The 16,233-nt window shown below is 41.8% G+C and overlaps 1 protein-coding gene across 2 annotated transcripts in view; it reads left to right on the forward strand.

The window, feature by feature from the left end:
• TRIM29 (tripartite motif containing 29) overlaps positions 1-16,233 on the forward strand; it is a 70,148-nt gene that overhangs the window by 27,548 nt on the left and 26,367 nt on the right. For both annotated transcript variants that reach the window (XM_088458756.1, XM_088458755.1), the window contains exons 3-4: positions 8,805-9,038; positions 12,905-13,091. In XM_088458756.1, the coding sequence (XP_088314882.1) occupies positions 8,805-9,038; positions 12,905-13,091 (421 nt within the window). The remainder of the gene's footprint in view (positions 1-8,804; positions 9,039-12,904; positions 13,092-16,233) is intronic.

Genomic DNA, 16,233 nt, shown 5'->3' on the forward strand with positions numbered 1-16,233 from the left:
TTGTTAAGACTCATATTTACTACAGTGTGGGTTTTTAGAAGTAAAGATGTTGCCCATAGCAACCAATCAGATTCTACTTATCATTTATCTAGTAACTACTAGAAGATAATAGCTAGAATCTGATTGGTTGCTATGGACAACAACTCCACTTCTAAAAACCCGCACTTTAGTAAATATACTCCTTGAAGTTAAATGTTCATTTGGTAAATCGGATGCAGGCAAACTCTCTACACTTCTTGCAATTCAAATTTTAAATGACTTTCTGATCTGTTATTAATAATTGCCGGAAGCGGATGCCCTAATTAATTCCTTATGATGTATTGAGTTTGAGTTGGTAGTTTGGTATAGTAACTGGTGAAGGGTGGATTGACTATCACACTGGGGCAATGGTTCCCAAACTGTGCACCGTGGCACCCTGGGGTGCCTCAGGACACTTGGAGGGGTGCCTCAGGTTGGTGGTCCAGCACCAAATCAAATTATTTATGGTCAATGTAATGTAAATATGTGGACAAACAGAAGTGCACCACCACATAACTGAGCCTAAGGATGACAGGTAAGCACATTTACTTCACTTCACTACTTTACTAAAAAATTTTCTGAATTTCTCAATAACAAATGTTTGGCTCAGGGGTGCCTCGAAAACAATGCTGACATTATAGGGCGCCATGATACAAAAAAGTTTGGTAACCACTGCACTGGGGATTCTATCTTACCTTACTGTGTTACTGTGTAAATCACAAAAGCAGAAAGTCCCTATGTTTATAAAAACTACATTGGAAGTTTAGACATTTTGGGGTCTATTCATCATCACTTCATTTCTACAAAAGCAGGTGAAAATTTACGTTCTCCCTTACTTAGTATAAACTGTTAGGTCCATTCAAGGTAACGTAGTAGATATCGCAGATATCTCCTGCTTACCTTTCAGTCCTAATCTTCTGATCTGTCCTGCTGTCCCCATACACTACTGTAGTATGGGGACCTAAACTCATCAAGCTGCGAAAATACAACATTTTCAAGCTTGACTGCGGGAACCTTCGCCCACTTCAGATGGCGTTTATTGGGGCACCCCCTTCTCCTTCCTTACGGGAAAAAGTCCCGGTTGCGAAGAGGGATCCCTCCGCCACTGCTCGGCTCCTTCTGCCAGAAGACACGCATGCGTGAAGCCAAGTTCGCACATGTGCGGTAGCAATGCAGAGTCAGACTGGTCAGTGCTAAGTTTCACAGCTGCTAAGTTTGGTATAAAGACGTAGTCGCAAAGCAATAGCGTGTAGGCCTGTATCAGTCCCATAGACACTACACTTCCACCTGGGAAAAATACATTTTTTATGTTATTGACATGCAATAGTCAAATTCCCTGGTCAGTCAAGATTTCCATCCAGCCAAGTCTCAGTCATATCAGAGTCACCTAGCTAAGCTATTTTGTTTATTAGTCTCCTAGCAGTTGTTACCATGCACTTAGGTTAAATGCACTGAGATAATATCAGGAACAATGATAAGTGTCAGGTAATTATTACACTAAATGTATGTTGTCATAAAATTATTTGTTTAGCATGGTTCAGAGATTAGAACACTTGACAGCCAATCACCTTACTAGATTGGTTCATATGAATAATGAAACAGAACCAGCACAGCAAGACCATGGTCTAAATCTCAAATGACAAAGTTATGCTTCTAAGTGGGTCTATACTTAACAAACCAAGGGGTCTATTCACTAAAGCCGCGTATCCACTTGCCAATTAAACAGAGCGATTGAACGATTACGACATCGTAATCGTTCAATCGCTCATTAATCGTGCATAAATCAGGCAGTATAATGTTGGAAACGACTATTGATGCGCGCTCCCGCTGGTCGTTTCCGACATCCATCATCACCTGAACATGACGGTCAATCTGCTGATAACGACAGATTGGCCATGTGCGAGGACGAGGGAGGGTGCCTGCACTGAACTACATATCGTTCAGTGTAGGGACAGCACAGGATGAGGAACGACAATGTCGTAATCGTTCAAATGTTCCTCATTCGGTAGCATGGCCCTCGCTAATGATATCCCCTGTCGGCCCTGTATCCAGGGACTCCGCGGGAGTGCGCGTTGTCAGCGGATGACATATCGTCTGGTGTGTACCCAGCATTACTTACCATGTTAGAATGAAATTACCAGGATCAATGCAGACAGGAATAGCCAATAAATATATAACAAATAAGCACATGAGACTAATAGTTAGGAAGGAATCCAGGTAAAGGGAGCTAATACGCACCTGTACACTATATCAGTGAGAGGTGTGTGCAGTTGATGTTATAATTGTAAAGGGGGCACTGTAATGTGGCATAATCTGAACTGAGGGCACCGTAAAGTGGCATAATCTGACCAGTTCATTGTAATGAGGCACAATATGAACTGGATGGCACTATAGTGTGGCATAATATTAACAGGGGGCGCTATAATGTTACACAATATAAACACGTGAACACTGTGTGTCGAGAACTGGCAGTACTGTGTGGCAAAATGTGTACTGGCAGCCCTACAATGTGACATAATGTGAACTAGGGCACTTCATAAAATAAACTAAGGCAGTACTATGGAGTATAACATTACCTAGGGAACTACTATGGGGCATAACATTACCTAGGGCACTACTATGGTTCCGTTAAACGAACTAGGGTGCTATTATGGGGCATACATTTAACAACTGCTGCGGAAAGGTGTCTCTCTAGAAGCATTTGGACATGGGCCCCTTCAAAATGTTGCTATGGGGTCCGCAAAGTTCTGGCGATGCCCCTGAATATATGTTTGTAGCACATTAATACTGGGCAGCATTAACAGTGTAACTTGGTTCTGTCAAAATGCAAAATGGCACCTTTTAGGTAAATGTACTCCTGAGGCACACTGTGAAAATCAGTGTAACAACACTGTACCCATTCAATGGAAATGTATGTATGTACCAAGCAGATATTTCAGAGCATATCACGCTCATTGAGGAAGTAGTGTACAGACAAGTCACAATTGGAAATAAATTGAAGAAACTTTTATATAATAACATCAATTACTATTAAATAATTTGAAACATAAAAAAACAGAAATGATAAAAATACTCACAATAAAGTAAAACAGATATCGTTTTAAAAAGCAATAAATGAAGTTAGTTGAATCTGGAGTACATTTGGCTAGCACGTTGATAGATATACATGTTAAATAGTTATGATTACTAGCTAGAAATGTTATTTTTCTGGCAACAAACATTTATTGAATGCCTGGAATGTAGTTGTACCCCCCAGGGATGGGTCACCCGCTCAGTATTATTCCTTTTCTAATAGATCACAGTTATTGTCGCTGCTGGGAATGGAACTTAGACAACAACTTTACGTTACATTTTTTAGTGTTAGAGTTAAAATGTAGAAAATGTTGGTATACAGTTTACTTTTTCAAGTACTTCATGAATAATATATGAGAGTATTAATGTTTAAATTGTATTAACAGTAGTCTTATAAAGGTTGTTCCAACAATAGACAAGTTTGACTTTGTACACATACGGCTGTAACAAATAGGACCATTGCTCCACTGGGGGATCTAGGGGAAGTAATTATACCTATTGTCCCTCCATCCCATCCCTGCCCACCCCAGCTAACATTGCCCTGGACTCGGAGTATTGCTCTGCCTGGCAAAGTAGAATCTGTGTTTCCAGCACTGAAAGGGTTTTCAGCAGCAGATGTTATAAGTTCTTCTAATGCTCCATCTAACTCCACCTAACGACGAGGCAGACAGACTTGTTCAGGCAGATCCTGGCTGCAAATATCCAAACACTCAACTTACATTTTCATACGTTTGCATGTTGCACATATTATGGATCTGTATCTTGCAACATTGGACGTCCTGGTGGTGTTTGTTTCTGTCACTCGTATTCTGAAAGGTGTAATAATTGTCCAATTTTTTTTATACATAAATAACAATTTTTATGTTCTGGATATAAGTATAACCCATCCCCCTAAAACGCATTAAGGATTAACATGTGAAGCTCCTTTTCACAGTGGGTCTCATTGAGAGCTGGGCGCAATTTGTGCCTAAGGCCAAACCGAAAAAAAAAGAAAGATTTTGCTACCTATGAAGAGTTGGCTGCAAACATGAGATGCAACTGAATTTATGTAGGTAGCACATGTTGAGGCAGGAATATAGCAGGAGGTGTGGCTTCACTGTGACGACAAGTTGAACAGGATGCATATATAAAATGTTAACTTTTTAAAAGTCCAACACTAATAAACACATCATCAGCCTTCCCCTTCCCAAACTGAGTAGAAGGTGCGTACACACGGTACAATATCTATGATTGATATGAACGAACACGATATCGTTCAACGATATATCGTTCATATCGTCCATGTTTATGCAGTGAATGACCAACGATGCGCATTCCCGCATGAACGATAACAATATCTATGATCGTCCATACATGCTGGCCAATCTGGTCGATATCGTCAACTTTGCCTGTTCAGAGATGTGCCAGGAGGACTTCACTGAAAGATATCTTTCAAGTCGTTGGTGGTACAGATCGTTCCGTGTGTACCCAGCATTTGTCTTTAACGAAAGAGCCGCACTGCGCATGTGCAGACCTGTTTCATGCGATGTCGCTCACAACGCCCCAATTGCCGAAGCATGATTGACATGCTACCGGCATTTTGGGAGCGGCGATGGGCAGCGGTCCAAAACACCGGGGGCGTGCGTTTCACCCCGTTTTCTGGGCATGCCGAAGCCAGTGGTTGTGTCTTTCCCCGGCAACGTGAACTCATTGTACCTCCTGAGTATCCTGAGAGTTACTTCAATGTTCGATGTTCACACAATTGATCTGATGCTGCATCTTTGGATGCAGAAGTGGATAACAGAATCCTGATTTGGGTGTGTTTTTACTACAGACGAATCATGCTGCTTTGGCATAACACAGATGCGGCGGCTGTGCCTTTTAGCGACCATCTATGACCATCTATGAATCAGCCTCTTTGGCTGTATTTCCTGAAAACCAAACACACACGAAATTTGGGGTCCTGTTTCAAATCACTTTTGGGGTTCCTACTGGATCCGAGTTCAGGCTCGGATCTGCTGTAAGTCCGGAACTCTGATTTAAAAACCGAATCCTCGGGTTTTGGATTACATGTAAACTGGTCCAAATTACATGATTATACACTGTAGCTGTTTTATCAATTTTATAGAAATCCAAAACCAAAACAGAATCAAAACACTTGAGGATGGGCTTGCTATAACCAAAATCATTACATTTGAGGGTGGTTTTGCCAAAACCAAAACACGAGGGCCCGTACACATCTCTAGTTCTTAGTTTGACTTTACTTATTAGTTTTACAACTTCAATAATTAAAAAAAAATTTTGTTTGAAGTAAAGGTTGGATGGATTAAAATACAACATTCAATTCAAGTTACTGCAATATGAAGATAATTGGGACAAGCTGAAGTTGCTGCTATTACACAATGACATTAAGCCAGGCTGGCACTTTGATCTATGTATAAAGTGGTATTTAAAATAAAAATAAAACAATTTGCAAAAGTTTTAGAAACAATTCTAGGTTTCACAATAATTAACGAAATAGCAAATATAATTTATTAAATACATTTTGAAGAGATTGCATCTATCCCATTTTGTTATCATATAAAGTGGTATTTAAAATAAAAATAAAGCATTTTGCAAAGTTTTAGAAACAATTCTGTTTCACAATAATTAACAAAATAACACATATAATTTATTAAATAAATTTTACAGAGATTGCGTTTATCCCATTTTGTTATCATATTAAAAAACCATTGAAAGACTCCTGTGAACATTGTTAATGATGATAATAATAATATTATTAATAATAATAATAATAATAATAATAATAATATTAATAATGATAATAAATAATAATATTTTTTTTGTTATTGTTTACTATATATCCATATTTTAAGTTATAGCTTTAAAAGAGTATGCATGAAATAACTTTAGATTAAGTTGAGAAGTAATATACAAAAAAAAAACACTCAGGCTGGGCGCTAGTACAAAATGCTTTTATATATAATAATCAATGTAGCAGCATACACCTATGGGCTTGTGTATGGCCAACAAAATACTACAAAAAAGCAGTCACCAACTACAAGACTAAAGTATGGTGTTGCGCTAATATATATATATATATCTATCAAATAATAACAATCACTTGACATGGCAGAAAGAAAGGATCAAGACGCCAATTTAAGTATAATAGATATATTATCCTTTATATAATATGTATCAGATAAAACAAACACACAATAATAATACACTGTGCAAATTTCCTTCTAATATTGTCCATTGAAATCGGTATGTTATACCACCGGACCTAAGCCCGGCGGATGAAACACCGACGCCGCAAAGGCCGGCAGATGGAGACCCCGACAGGGTAAGTATTAACCCTATCCCTACACCCCCCCCAACCCTAACCCTCCCTTAGTGGTGCCTAATGCTAACCTCCCCCTCTAGTGCCTAAACCTAACCTCCCCCCAGGGGTAGCTAACCTAACCCGCCCGGGGGGGTGCCTAAACCTAACCTCCCCTTGGGGGTGCCTGATGTTAACCACCCTTCCCCTAGCCTAACCCTCCCGGGGGGTGCCTAACCCTATGTCCCCAAGGAAGTCCCCCCACAGCTAACAGCTCCCGATGCCCGGCTTATCTACGTTCGGTATGTCGGGCATTGGGATTTCGGCATGGGGCTAAAGATAGACATCGGTATTTAGAAGCCTATAATTAGTCCCATGCCGGGCTTTCAATGTCGGGAAGCTGGTGGTCTGCATTATGACCGCCGGCTTCCTGACTACATCCCTTGTCCGCTATCTCTATAGAAACATAAAAACAATACTTCAATATATTATATAAGGACTGATTATTGTAAAAGGTCCCCATTAGGAACCACCAGCATATTTGTTGGAAACAGTCTGTGCAAACCATGTTCTCATCAGACCTTTGTATAGAAATAATTGTGATCTTTAAAACTCAAGTTTCAGACCTCCGGGATCTGGTAAGTATCCGGCAAGGTATATATATACTGTACAGTACCTTGCCGGATACTTACCTGATCATCTATATTGTCCTCACTTGACTCTACAAAAGCCGCCTGTTCCATGGAAGCGGAGCTCCATTTAGTATGCTGGATTTGGATTGATGCGGCGACCGGTAAAGGCGGTCACGGTCTGACTTGATTATTGCCTCAGAGCCGCAAAAGCCCGGGTCATTCCGCTATCTGCGTTAAACACTGGGTGCCTTCCCAGCAGCAACCCTTCATAGTACTGCAGTCTCCCTAGGCGGACTATCGCTACATATTTTCCGCAGCTCTTTACCAGTGGAGCTTACAATCTATGGGCCTGATTCAGAGCTGGACGCTCTGACCAGAGCGCTCGCTCTGAATCAGGGCCCTCCTACCTCAACTTGGAGCGGCCTCATAGCGAGCGTCCATGATGATGGTCGCGATGGTCAAGACCATCGCGACCATCGGGCTTGCGACGAGACCCTGCAGTAGGGTCTCGCTGCCGCAAGCCCTGGAGTGATTTTGGATCTATCAGAGCCAAAATCACTCCCACTGACATCACTACTGATGTCAGTGGGGCCGGACTCAGATGGTAGGCGTTCCCATGGGAACGCCTCCGTCTGGCAGCCACGCCCCCGGCACGCCCACCAAAGGGGGCGTGCTGCCACTCACCATCGACAGCACGCCCCCTTGGGTGTGAGACCCCGAGCCCCCTTGGGTGTGAGACCCTGGGTCTCGTGCATGCATACAACGGAGCTCCCTCCGTCGTGCGCATGCGCAATTAGGCACCATCGACCCGCTTGCGAGCGTACAGCGCTCGCAAGCGGGTCAGAATCAGGCCCTATGTTTCCAACCACATACACACTAGGGTTACTTTTGTTGGGAGCCAATTAATATATATAGATATATATATATCATTTTTTGGGATTGTGGAAGGAAACCGGAGCACCCAGAGGAAACCCACGCAAGCAGAGGGAGAATATACAAACTCCACACAGTTAGGGCCAAAGTGGGAATCGAACCCATGACCTGATTGCTGTGAGGCAGTAACACTAACCATTACACCATCTGTGCTGCCCCGTCCTTATAATGTATTGTTGTTTGTTTTATTTGATACATGTTATATAAAGGATAATATATCTATTGTGCTGAGAAGTAATAGAGAAATCACACAGTGTAGCCTACAGTATGACAAGTGTAGTGTACAGTTGTGGCACCTTTGCTGACATGTACAGTGACTAAGGGCCTGTTTCAGAGATGAACGCTAATGTCGCAGCCGCTGCAAATTTGTATGCATCGGCCATGTGCGAAAATACGCTTATGTTGCAGCCTCCGGTATTTGTATTATGACACCCACCGGGGGCTTCGCAAATTCAAGCAACTGTGTACAAAGTCGCAGCATTGCTCTCAGATCAGTCAACTATCGGAGTTCTGAATAACCCTTTAGTTACTCATTATGGCCTCCAAAACAGATGCTGGGGCCTATTTTACTGCGTACGGGTTTGACAAGCTTGGAAAATGGTCCCAACACACCTGCGTTTGAGTCACCCCTCCCCCCCACCGTTACCACCCACAAATGTTCCTGCCAGTCAAACACTTTGCGAATAAAGCTTCACTGCAAGCCACAATGGTAATGGGACTTGCATGCGCAGTGAGTTCAGACACATGCACAAATTACCCATAATTACCCATAAACACCGGCGCTGCGCCCATCTCTGACCCGCCTCACAGTGAATACATTTTAATTTTTAAATATTTCTTCTTTGCAGAATTTCACAACTAACCAAAAGTCAGCCGTGGACCATGGCTTCAAGGATCTCATCCGGGAACTTCAGAGACAGCAGGAAGAAGTGAAGGCACAATTAGAGCAGAAGGAACGGGCTGCTGTAGACCTCGTTGAGCAGATTATAGGGGATTTACAAGTAAAAAGAGATCAACTTCAGGACAAGCAGCACGATGGAGATAAGCTGTTACATACCACTGATGCCGTACTTTTCCTGCAGGTGAGTTCATATAAAGACTTTGGGGCCTATATATTAAACCCCTTTCCCTCAACCTGCATGCGGAAATGGCCGTCTCCACAGGAATAACTTTTGTTTAGGTACATTATTTTAGGTACAAGTTAACAACTCCAGAAACCTTATGGAAAGCACTATGGGAGTGCGGAGAAGGATCTTCAGATCCTTATGCTCCTTCTGACTCTTTTTAAGTGCAGGCATGAACTAAGGTGGTGCACATGGAGAACACCGATGGCACAGAATCTGGCAACGTAGTCTGTCGCTGCTGTGGTGTTTTAGCATTTGCCAGTACAGGTGGTTATAGGAGCAGCTGTCCCATCATTATATATAAATTGATAAGTTGCTCCAAAACGGTATCCCTTATTGCCGCAAATAGCAGTAATAAGTTATATTAGTTATCAAGGCAGAAAAACAGATGTTAATAAATATACCCCTCTTGAAAAAAGGTGACTTCAGCGAAGGTCATAACCAATGCAAGAGAAAGAACACTTTCAGTCATATGAACAGGGGCATGAGGGGGGTAGAAATTACTTGGGGTACTACCTCTGCGGAGTCTAGGAGTGCAAGGAAGGCACAGGGTTGGAATGGCCCACGGGCACACAGGGAATATCCCCTGTGGGCCCCACCCCCTCTTCTAGGGGCCAGTAACTTAGTGGAGCAGGATTATAGATGAACTTGGGCACTTTATTTGTTTCTATGGAAACTAAACCAAGATTAGCCCTGCTGGCAATCAAAAAGTTGGGGGTCCTGACACACCCCAGTCACCTCCTTTATAAAGGGTTCCTGTTCTCTGCAGGCTCTCTCTAATGGTTGGCTAAGTCCCTCTGTGGTTGCTGGTCATATCTCCTCTAGTGACTGGCCACACCTTTTAAGCTTGGGTCCCTACCACTACATTTCCTGGTGGCCACTTCATGTCCCAGTACAACACTAGGTGAGCACCATAAGTATGTGCACGATGTGTAACCGCCCCTCCACAAATGCCTCAAGGCCAGCCCAGAGTTCCAGTGGCCCTGTTTTTCAGGCATTTCATAAATGCAGTTCTTGCTTTGAGTAGATGTTTTTGTATGCACAAACCAGTTGTAAGAAAGGCTTGTAGTAAACACTGTGGAATTTCCAGACCTTCAATACAAAACATTCTACAATTCCTGATTTACTTCAGTTACAACCAGAACTAACCTTTTGTTTAATTTTGCCTTTTGACTGTAGGGGGTATATATTTACTAAAGTGAGAGTTTTTAGAAGTGGAGATGTTGCCCATAGCAACCAATCAGATTCTACCTATTATCTTCTAGAAGGTGCTAGTTAAATGTTAAGTAGAATATTACTGGTTCCTATGGGAAACATCTCCATTTCTAAAATCCCGCACTTTAGTAAATATACCTCTAGCTGTCTTAGGTGTTACATTTTCTAACACTGTTTTTGAATTTCACCTAGAATGTATAGTGTATCTGGCTGTACATGTCAATATACTATTGTTGCCTGGAATGACCATTGTGCAAGGTCATTGATTTGAGTGCATGTAACGCAGGGATGACTTAATGGGATCAATTCAATTAGAGAGATGCTGCGATGAAGTGCGTACATTTGCCGCACTCACGGTAGCCCCTTATATGCATAGTTTAATAGGCACCCTTATGGAGCTGCAAACTAAAAATAGTGATTTATGGGCAAATTAAACGTGCTTTAGGGGTGAAGAAGGGTGGCCATTTTCGACATTCTAATGGTGGGTACACACTGTACAGATATATCTGGAGATGATGGTCGTTCATACACACTGAACGGCCATCATCTGTGTCAGTCCGCAGTTCCCGGCGGCCAGGGTGTGTGTTGGGGGCGTGTCCTGGCAGGCGGGGGCATGTCACGCCCCCCTCCCCGCGGCTGCTGTGTGTGTGTACGGGTGGTCTGCAGACCGCCCATACACACTTGCCGATGGACAGATATGTCTGCAGACATATCTGTCCATCGGCTGTGCAAGACAGCCAATGCGATATGTCGGTGAACGACGATGTTCACCAACATATCGTGGGTACACACTGGCAGAAGGCCAGTAGATTATTGGCCGATTTATTGATCGGCCATTCTATCTATCAGGGTGTACCCAGCTTAATACCATTTCAAAGGCACATCGCCCACAATTTGCCTCTAATTTAATTACCCTCCCTACGCCCAAAGTCACGAAGAGATGACAAATCAGTCTGACGTTCTGTCAAACACAATAACCTCAAAAACATCCAGATGTTCATAACATCTGTTTTTCAAAAAGATCCCTTAATGTACGATACAACCTTTGAAGAGCAGAAGCAGGACCTCAAAGAACTAATGCTATAAAATAAAATAAAAACTTTTGTCAGCATGAAAATCCTTTGACATGTACAACAAAGGTTTACTCATATCAGTACGCAAAACTGATAAATAATTAAAAGGCAGATCTATGCACTGTAATTAAACTAAGTACAAAAACTATATACGGTTGTGCCACTGGGACTTGACGCTAGGTGAAGATTCAAGACTTCAAACAGTATTATTATTGGCTTATGCTAATGTTTCTCTGCTTGTTACGTAATGTGTACTTTTTATATTGCTGTTTAATTGTGGGAAGGTAAGCTCCAGCTCCTGATTTTAATTAGGAGGTGGTGAAACTTGCATAAGTAAAAGGTATTTCCTCAGCTGTACGATAAAAGTTGTCTAACAATAAACACGTGAGTGGTATGAATAAACACTCGGGGTATATCCCGACGACAGATGTTTTTTTTCTCTTTGTGTCCTCACACTATTTCCATGAGCATGGAAACTTAGGTATTAATGTTTGTCTATGCCTGTGTCTGGCGTGGGCTGCTTAAAATGCTCCTGGGTAAATTAGCTTTTATTTTATTATTTCACAAAATGCAAAATGATTCCGAATAATCTGTACATTGTAATAGATGTGTAATATACATCAAATTATTTAAAGGGGATGTAGTCAGAATCTCGATGGTCAGGATGCTGATGGTTACAATACCGACAGCGGAATCCCGACGGTCAGAATCCCGACACATTCCAACAGTAAGTATTAGGGTAAGGGGGAGGCTTAGGGTTAGGCACTTGGGGGTAGGTTAGCGTTAGGCTGTGGAAGGCAGTGCCGGATTAAACTCTGTGGAGGCCCCTAGGCAGTCGAAATCTTGAGGCCTCCCTCGCAAATTATCTCCTAATACTTTTTTTAATTTTACCAACCATCAATTTTAATAAACCGTACTTAGGTTACACCGGAATTTTTTTTTACAAACTGACAGCTGACAGAAGGTGAGCTTTTAAGAGACAAACTGTAATGTGACTCTGATGTCTATGGTTCATGTACTTTAAGTTTTTAATGGGTACATTACATTAATACAGTATTTTCTCTATAGAGTCTTTAATGTAAAGTTTTTGTTTCTTTGAGTTGATTCATTTTTTTCTATCTTTTGGAAACAAGTTAAGAAAAAGCTCGATTGTCATTTTCTTTCAAGATCAAATCAATATTATTTTGATCCATTGTCCCAGGGCCCCTAAAAGGCGCAGGGCCCACAGGCCGGTGCCTACTCTGCCTATTTGGTAATCCGGCACTGGTGGGAGAGGAGGGTTAGGGTTAGACTGTAGAATGGGAGGGTTAGGGTTAGGCTGCTGGAGCGGTGGGATAGGATTAGGCTCGAAGAGGGGTTGGTTAGGGTTAGGGAATGGGTTAGAGTACTTGCCTAAATCTGTTGGGATTTTGACCATCCTGATCCTGTACCCAACCCATTTAAAGACAATGCAGGTTGTTGCTTGTCCCAGTTACTGTCTAACACCTCTCAGAGCATGTATTTTATCTGTAATATAATGCTTACGTATTTCTACAGGAGTTTCAGATAGTCATAAGGAATGCTCCTCCCATACCACCGCTACCTACCTACACAGTGACTCTGGAGGGAGAAAAACTGACGCAGGCTATGGCTGGCCTAAGAGAGGAAGTGCTTACCGTCTGCAAGAAGAATGTGGACAAGTACAGTAAAATTGAGGCTAGTCGGAATCTGGTTGAAAAGAACAGTAAGTAAGATTTGGAATAGTTGCTAAAGTTGAAGTGTAATAATTACTAAATTATAATAGTGGGCAATAAAGTAATCCTAGATAACACATGAGCTGGATTTATGTTATTATAGTCCAATGGTTCCCAAACATTCTTAAGTTATGGTGCCTTATAGTATGAGCATTATTTTTACGGCTCCCCCTGGCCAAAAGGTTCGTTTTGAGAAATGCAGCTAAAATTATTACATGAAGTAAATTGTGCTTCTGTACGTCCATCTATTTTATGATTAACAGCCATCAGCGCTGTTTTTTTCCGATCACATTGACCATAAATAATTTAATTTGGTACTGGACCAGAAACCCATGGCACCCCTGTAAGTGCCCTGAGGCACCCCAGGGTGATACGATACGTATCACCCAGCTTGGGAACCACTGATATAGTCAGTCACATGTACAAGGTTCAAAGGGCATCTTACTAGCCACAAAAAAGACGGTTAGTTTTAAAATACAAGATTATTTATTCTATCAAGGCACACTAGCACATTAATTAACTAATAGCACACTATTTAAAATTGTCTATACATTGATTGTATCTTGTTGGTACTTGAAGTGTTGACAATGCATACGCACTGTATCTTGTAAAACAGTACTCTGATAAGCTTCTGAATCTTTTACATGTATTTTCATGAATATTTAAGTAAGGCCTTTGAATTGTTGCAGTCCTTTAAAATGTAGGACTGTGTGGAAATAATGTAACATCATATATTGATTTAAACAAAGTGCGTTTAGAAAAATAAAGCATTTGGTTATACAGGAAGAGTGCTTGTATGCACAGTACTAAAACTGAGTAAGGATAAGGATGTGCACTGGTTATGATGCAACCATTAATGGCATCACCCAGCAGCAGAGAAGAAAGTGGGGCATATTTACTAAGTGCTGGTATTGAGTTTTCGCCAGTTTTGCACCAGGTTTGCTATCTGTGGAAGACCAAACTAACTGGAAACAGCTGATTAACCACAATTTAGCATGGAATTGAACATTGAAACAGCATCAATGTTTTTTTCTATTATTATTATATCCTCTTCTGTGTACCCCTGGTGCTGTGAGTACAGTGGTAATTAATAATAATTATTAATATATTAATATTGTTCTTTACAGGTAGACTAATGGTCCCATCGAGCCTGTGAGGGCATGATAGCACTTGGAGAACCACAAGTGGCAGCATGCCCCGGCATCAAGGGCCAGCTGGCACTTGTAGTCTACCTGCAAAGAAAATATTAAGCAAAAGACAACACACACACATACACACACACACACACATACATACACACACAAACATACACACACACACAAACAAACACACAAACAAACACCGCATTTTAAAGTCTTTTATTTAAAAAAAAAAAAAACCTGCATACTCCTCTTTTTCTCATTTATTACAGCTTTGACATACTGTACATTTGATGTCCTGGCATGTTGGTACTTGTGGTTCTCCAAGTGCTTTCATGCTCTGGCAGGCTTACTGGGACCAGTATACCTGTAAAGAACAGTATTACGCTCCAGGTACCTCATTGTATATAATACCACATACTGGTATACTGACTGTTGAAGCCAATGCAGTAAATTTAATCCATAGTCTTGTTCCTAGAACCATTGCAGGGCTTTGCCATCCCTGTGACATTTAGCATACAGTATCTTCTTGAAAAGCCTCCTAGCAGATAACACATTGCTGACAAGAAGGGATGTACCTGATCATTAACTTTTATTAGTATTATTCATATTACTCTGTTAATTGCAAAAAGCACAGCATGTGCCACAAACCTCATCAATCTCATTTGCAGATCAGTCAGTTACGTGAAAAGGCCAAAATATCTATCCACAGAGGCCCTGATCTGACAGAGCGCTCACTCTGAATCAGGGACGGTCTTTTTTTTTTGTAGAACGGCCTCCTGGCCATTCGCATAGCTGTGGGTGACCACCCACAGCTATAGCGAGCGGCCAGGAAGATGGTCGCGATGGTCAAGACCATCGCGACCATCGGGCTTGCGACGAGACCCTTGTGGTAGGGTCTCGTTGCCGCAATCGCCAGAGAGATTTCGGCTCTAACAGAGCCGAAATCTCTCCCACTAGCATCATTCGTGATGTCAGTGGGGCCGGCCCCAAACGGAGGCATTCACATGGGAACGCCTCCGTTTGGGCAGCCACGCCCCCGGCCTGCCCACCAAAGGGGGCGTGCTGTCACTCAACATCGACAGCACGCCCCCTTTGGTATGAGACCCGGAGCGACGGATTGCCCGTCGCTATCCGGGTCTCGCGCATGCGCACGACGGAGCTGGCTCCATCGTGCGCATGCGCACTGGCCCACCATCGACCCGGTTGCGAGCGCTCAGAGCTTGCAACCGGGTCAGAATCAGGCCCAGAGCCCACATTAAATGAACCTATACTAAGGCATTGTATTTGTGAAGGTATGATGGAGGGTTTTATCCCAGTGACTCCCAGTAGCAGAATAAATTCATCCTCTTCTAGGTTACTAAATCCAGTAGTCATTATTATACACAATAATTGAATAAAGTAGCTCATTAACTGCCATATTCTTATATTCTAACGTATTGCACTATTTCAGGAGATGCCAAGCCACTTATACAAATATCTACACAGTAAACTCCGAATAATTTACTTATTGTACGTGGCATGAATATTCCATTCTGCGATAGGAAATTATATTAATCTGCCATCCTTTATTTCCCAGGATGTTGTGCAGAACAGAAGGTGCTTGTGGATTAGCTTAATTGCTTTTCTGAGTTCATGTTGATGTCTACAGCAATATTGCTTGTCATTTTATTTTTAATATAAACCATGTTACTTTCCGTCCCTAAATAGAATGAATATTAATCAGATTTTGTTGTAGCAATTTCATTATTATTCTTGAGAACTTGGGTCTGTGATAAGTAACTTTCTTTTAGTTTTAGCATTTGATTAGTGTCTGAGCATCTTTTTTTTTTTTATCAGTATTTATCTCCCATTAGTCTGTATTTTAAATTTTAAAGTAGGTGGGATCAAGCAGCCTAAAGCCAATGATATTATCAGCTCATCCAAGGGAGGGGCAAGCACAAGCTTATCTCCTGCCCGATTCTGACTAGGACGGATCTCTGTAATCCATTTA

The sequence above is a fragment of the Taudactylus pleione genome, unplaced genomic scaffold (assembly GCF_031769625.1).
Source record: "Taudactylus pleione unplaced genomic scaffold, aTauple2 ptg000848l, whole genome shotgun sequence".
In the NCBI taxonomy this organism is placed as follows: Eukaryota; Metazoa; Chordata; class Amphibia; order Anura; family Myobatrachidae; genus Taudactylus; species Taudactylus pleione.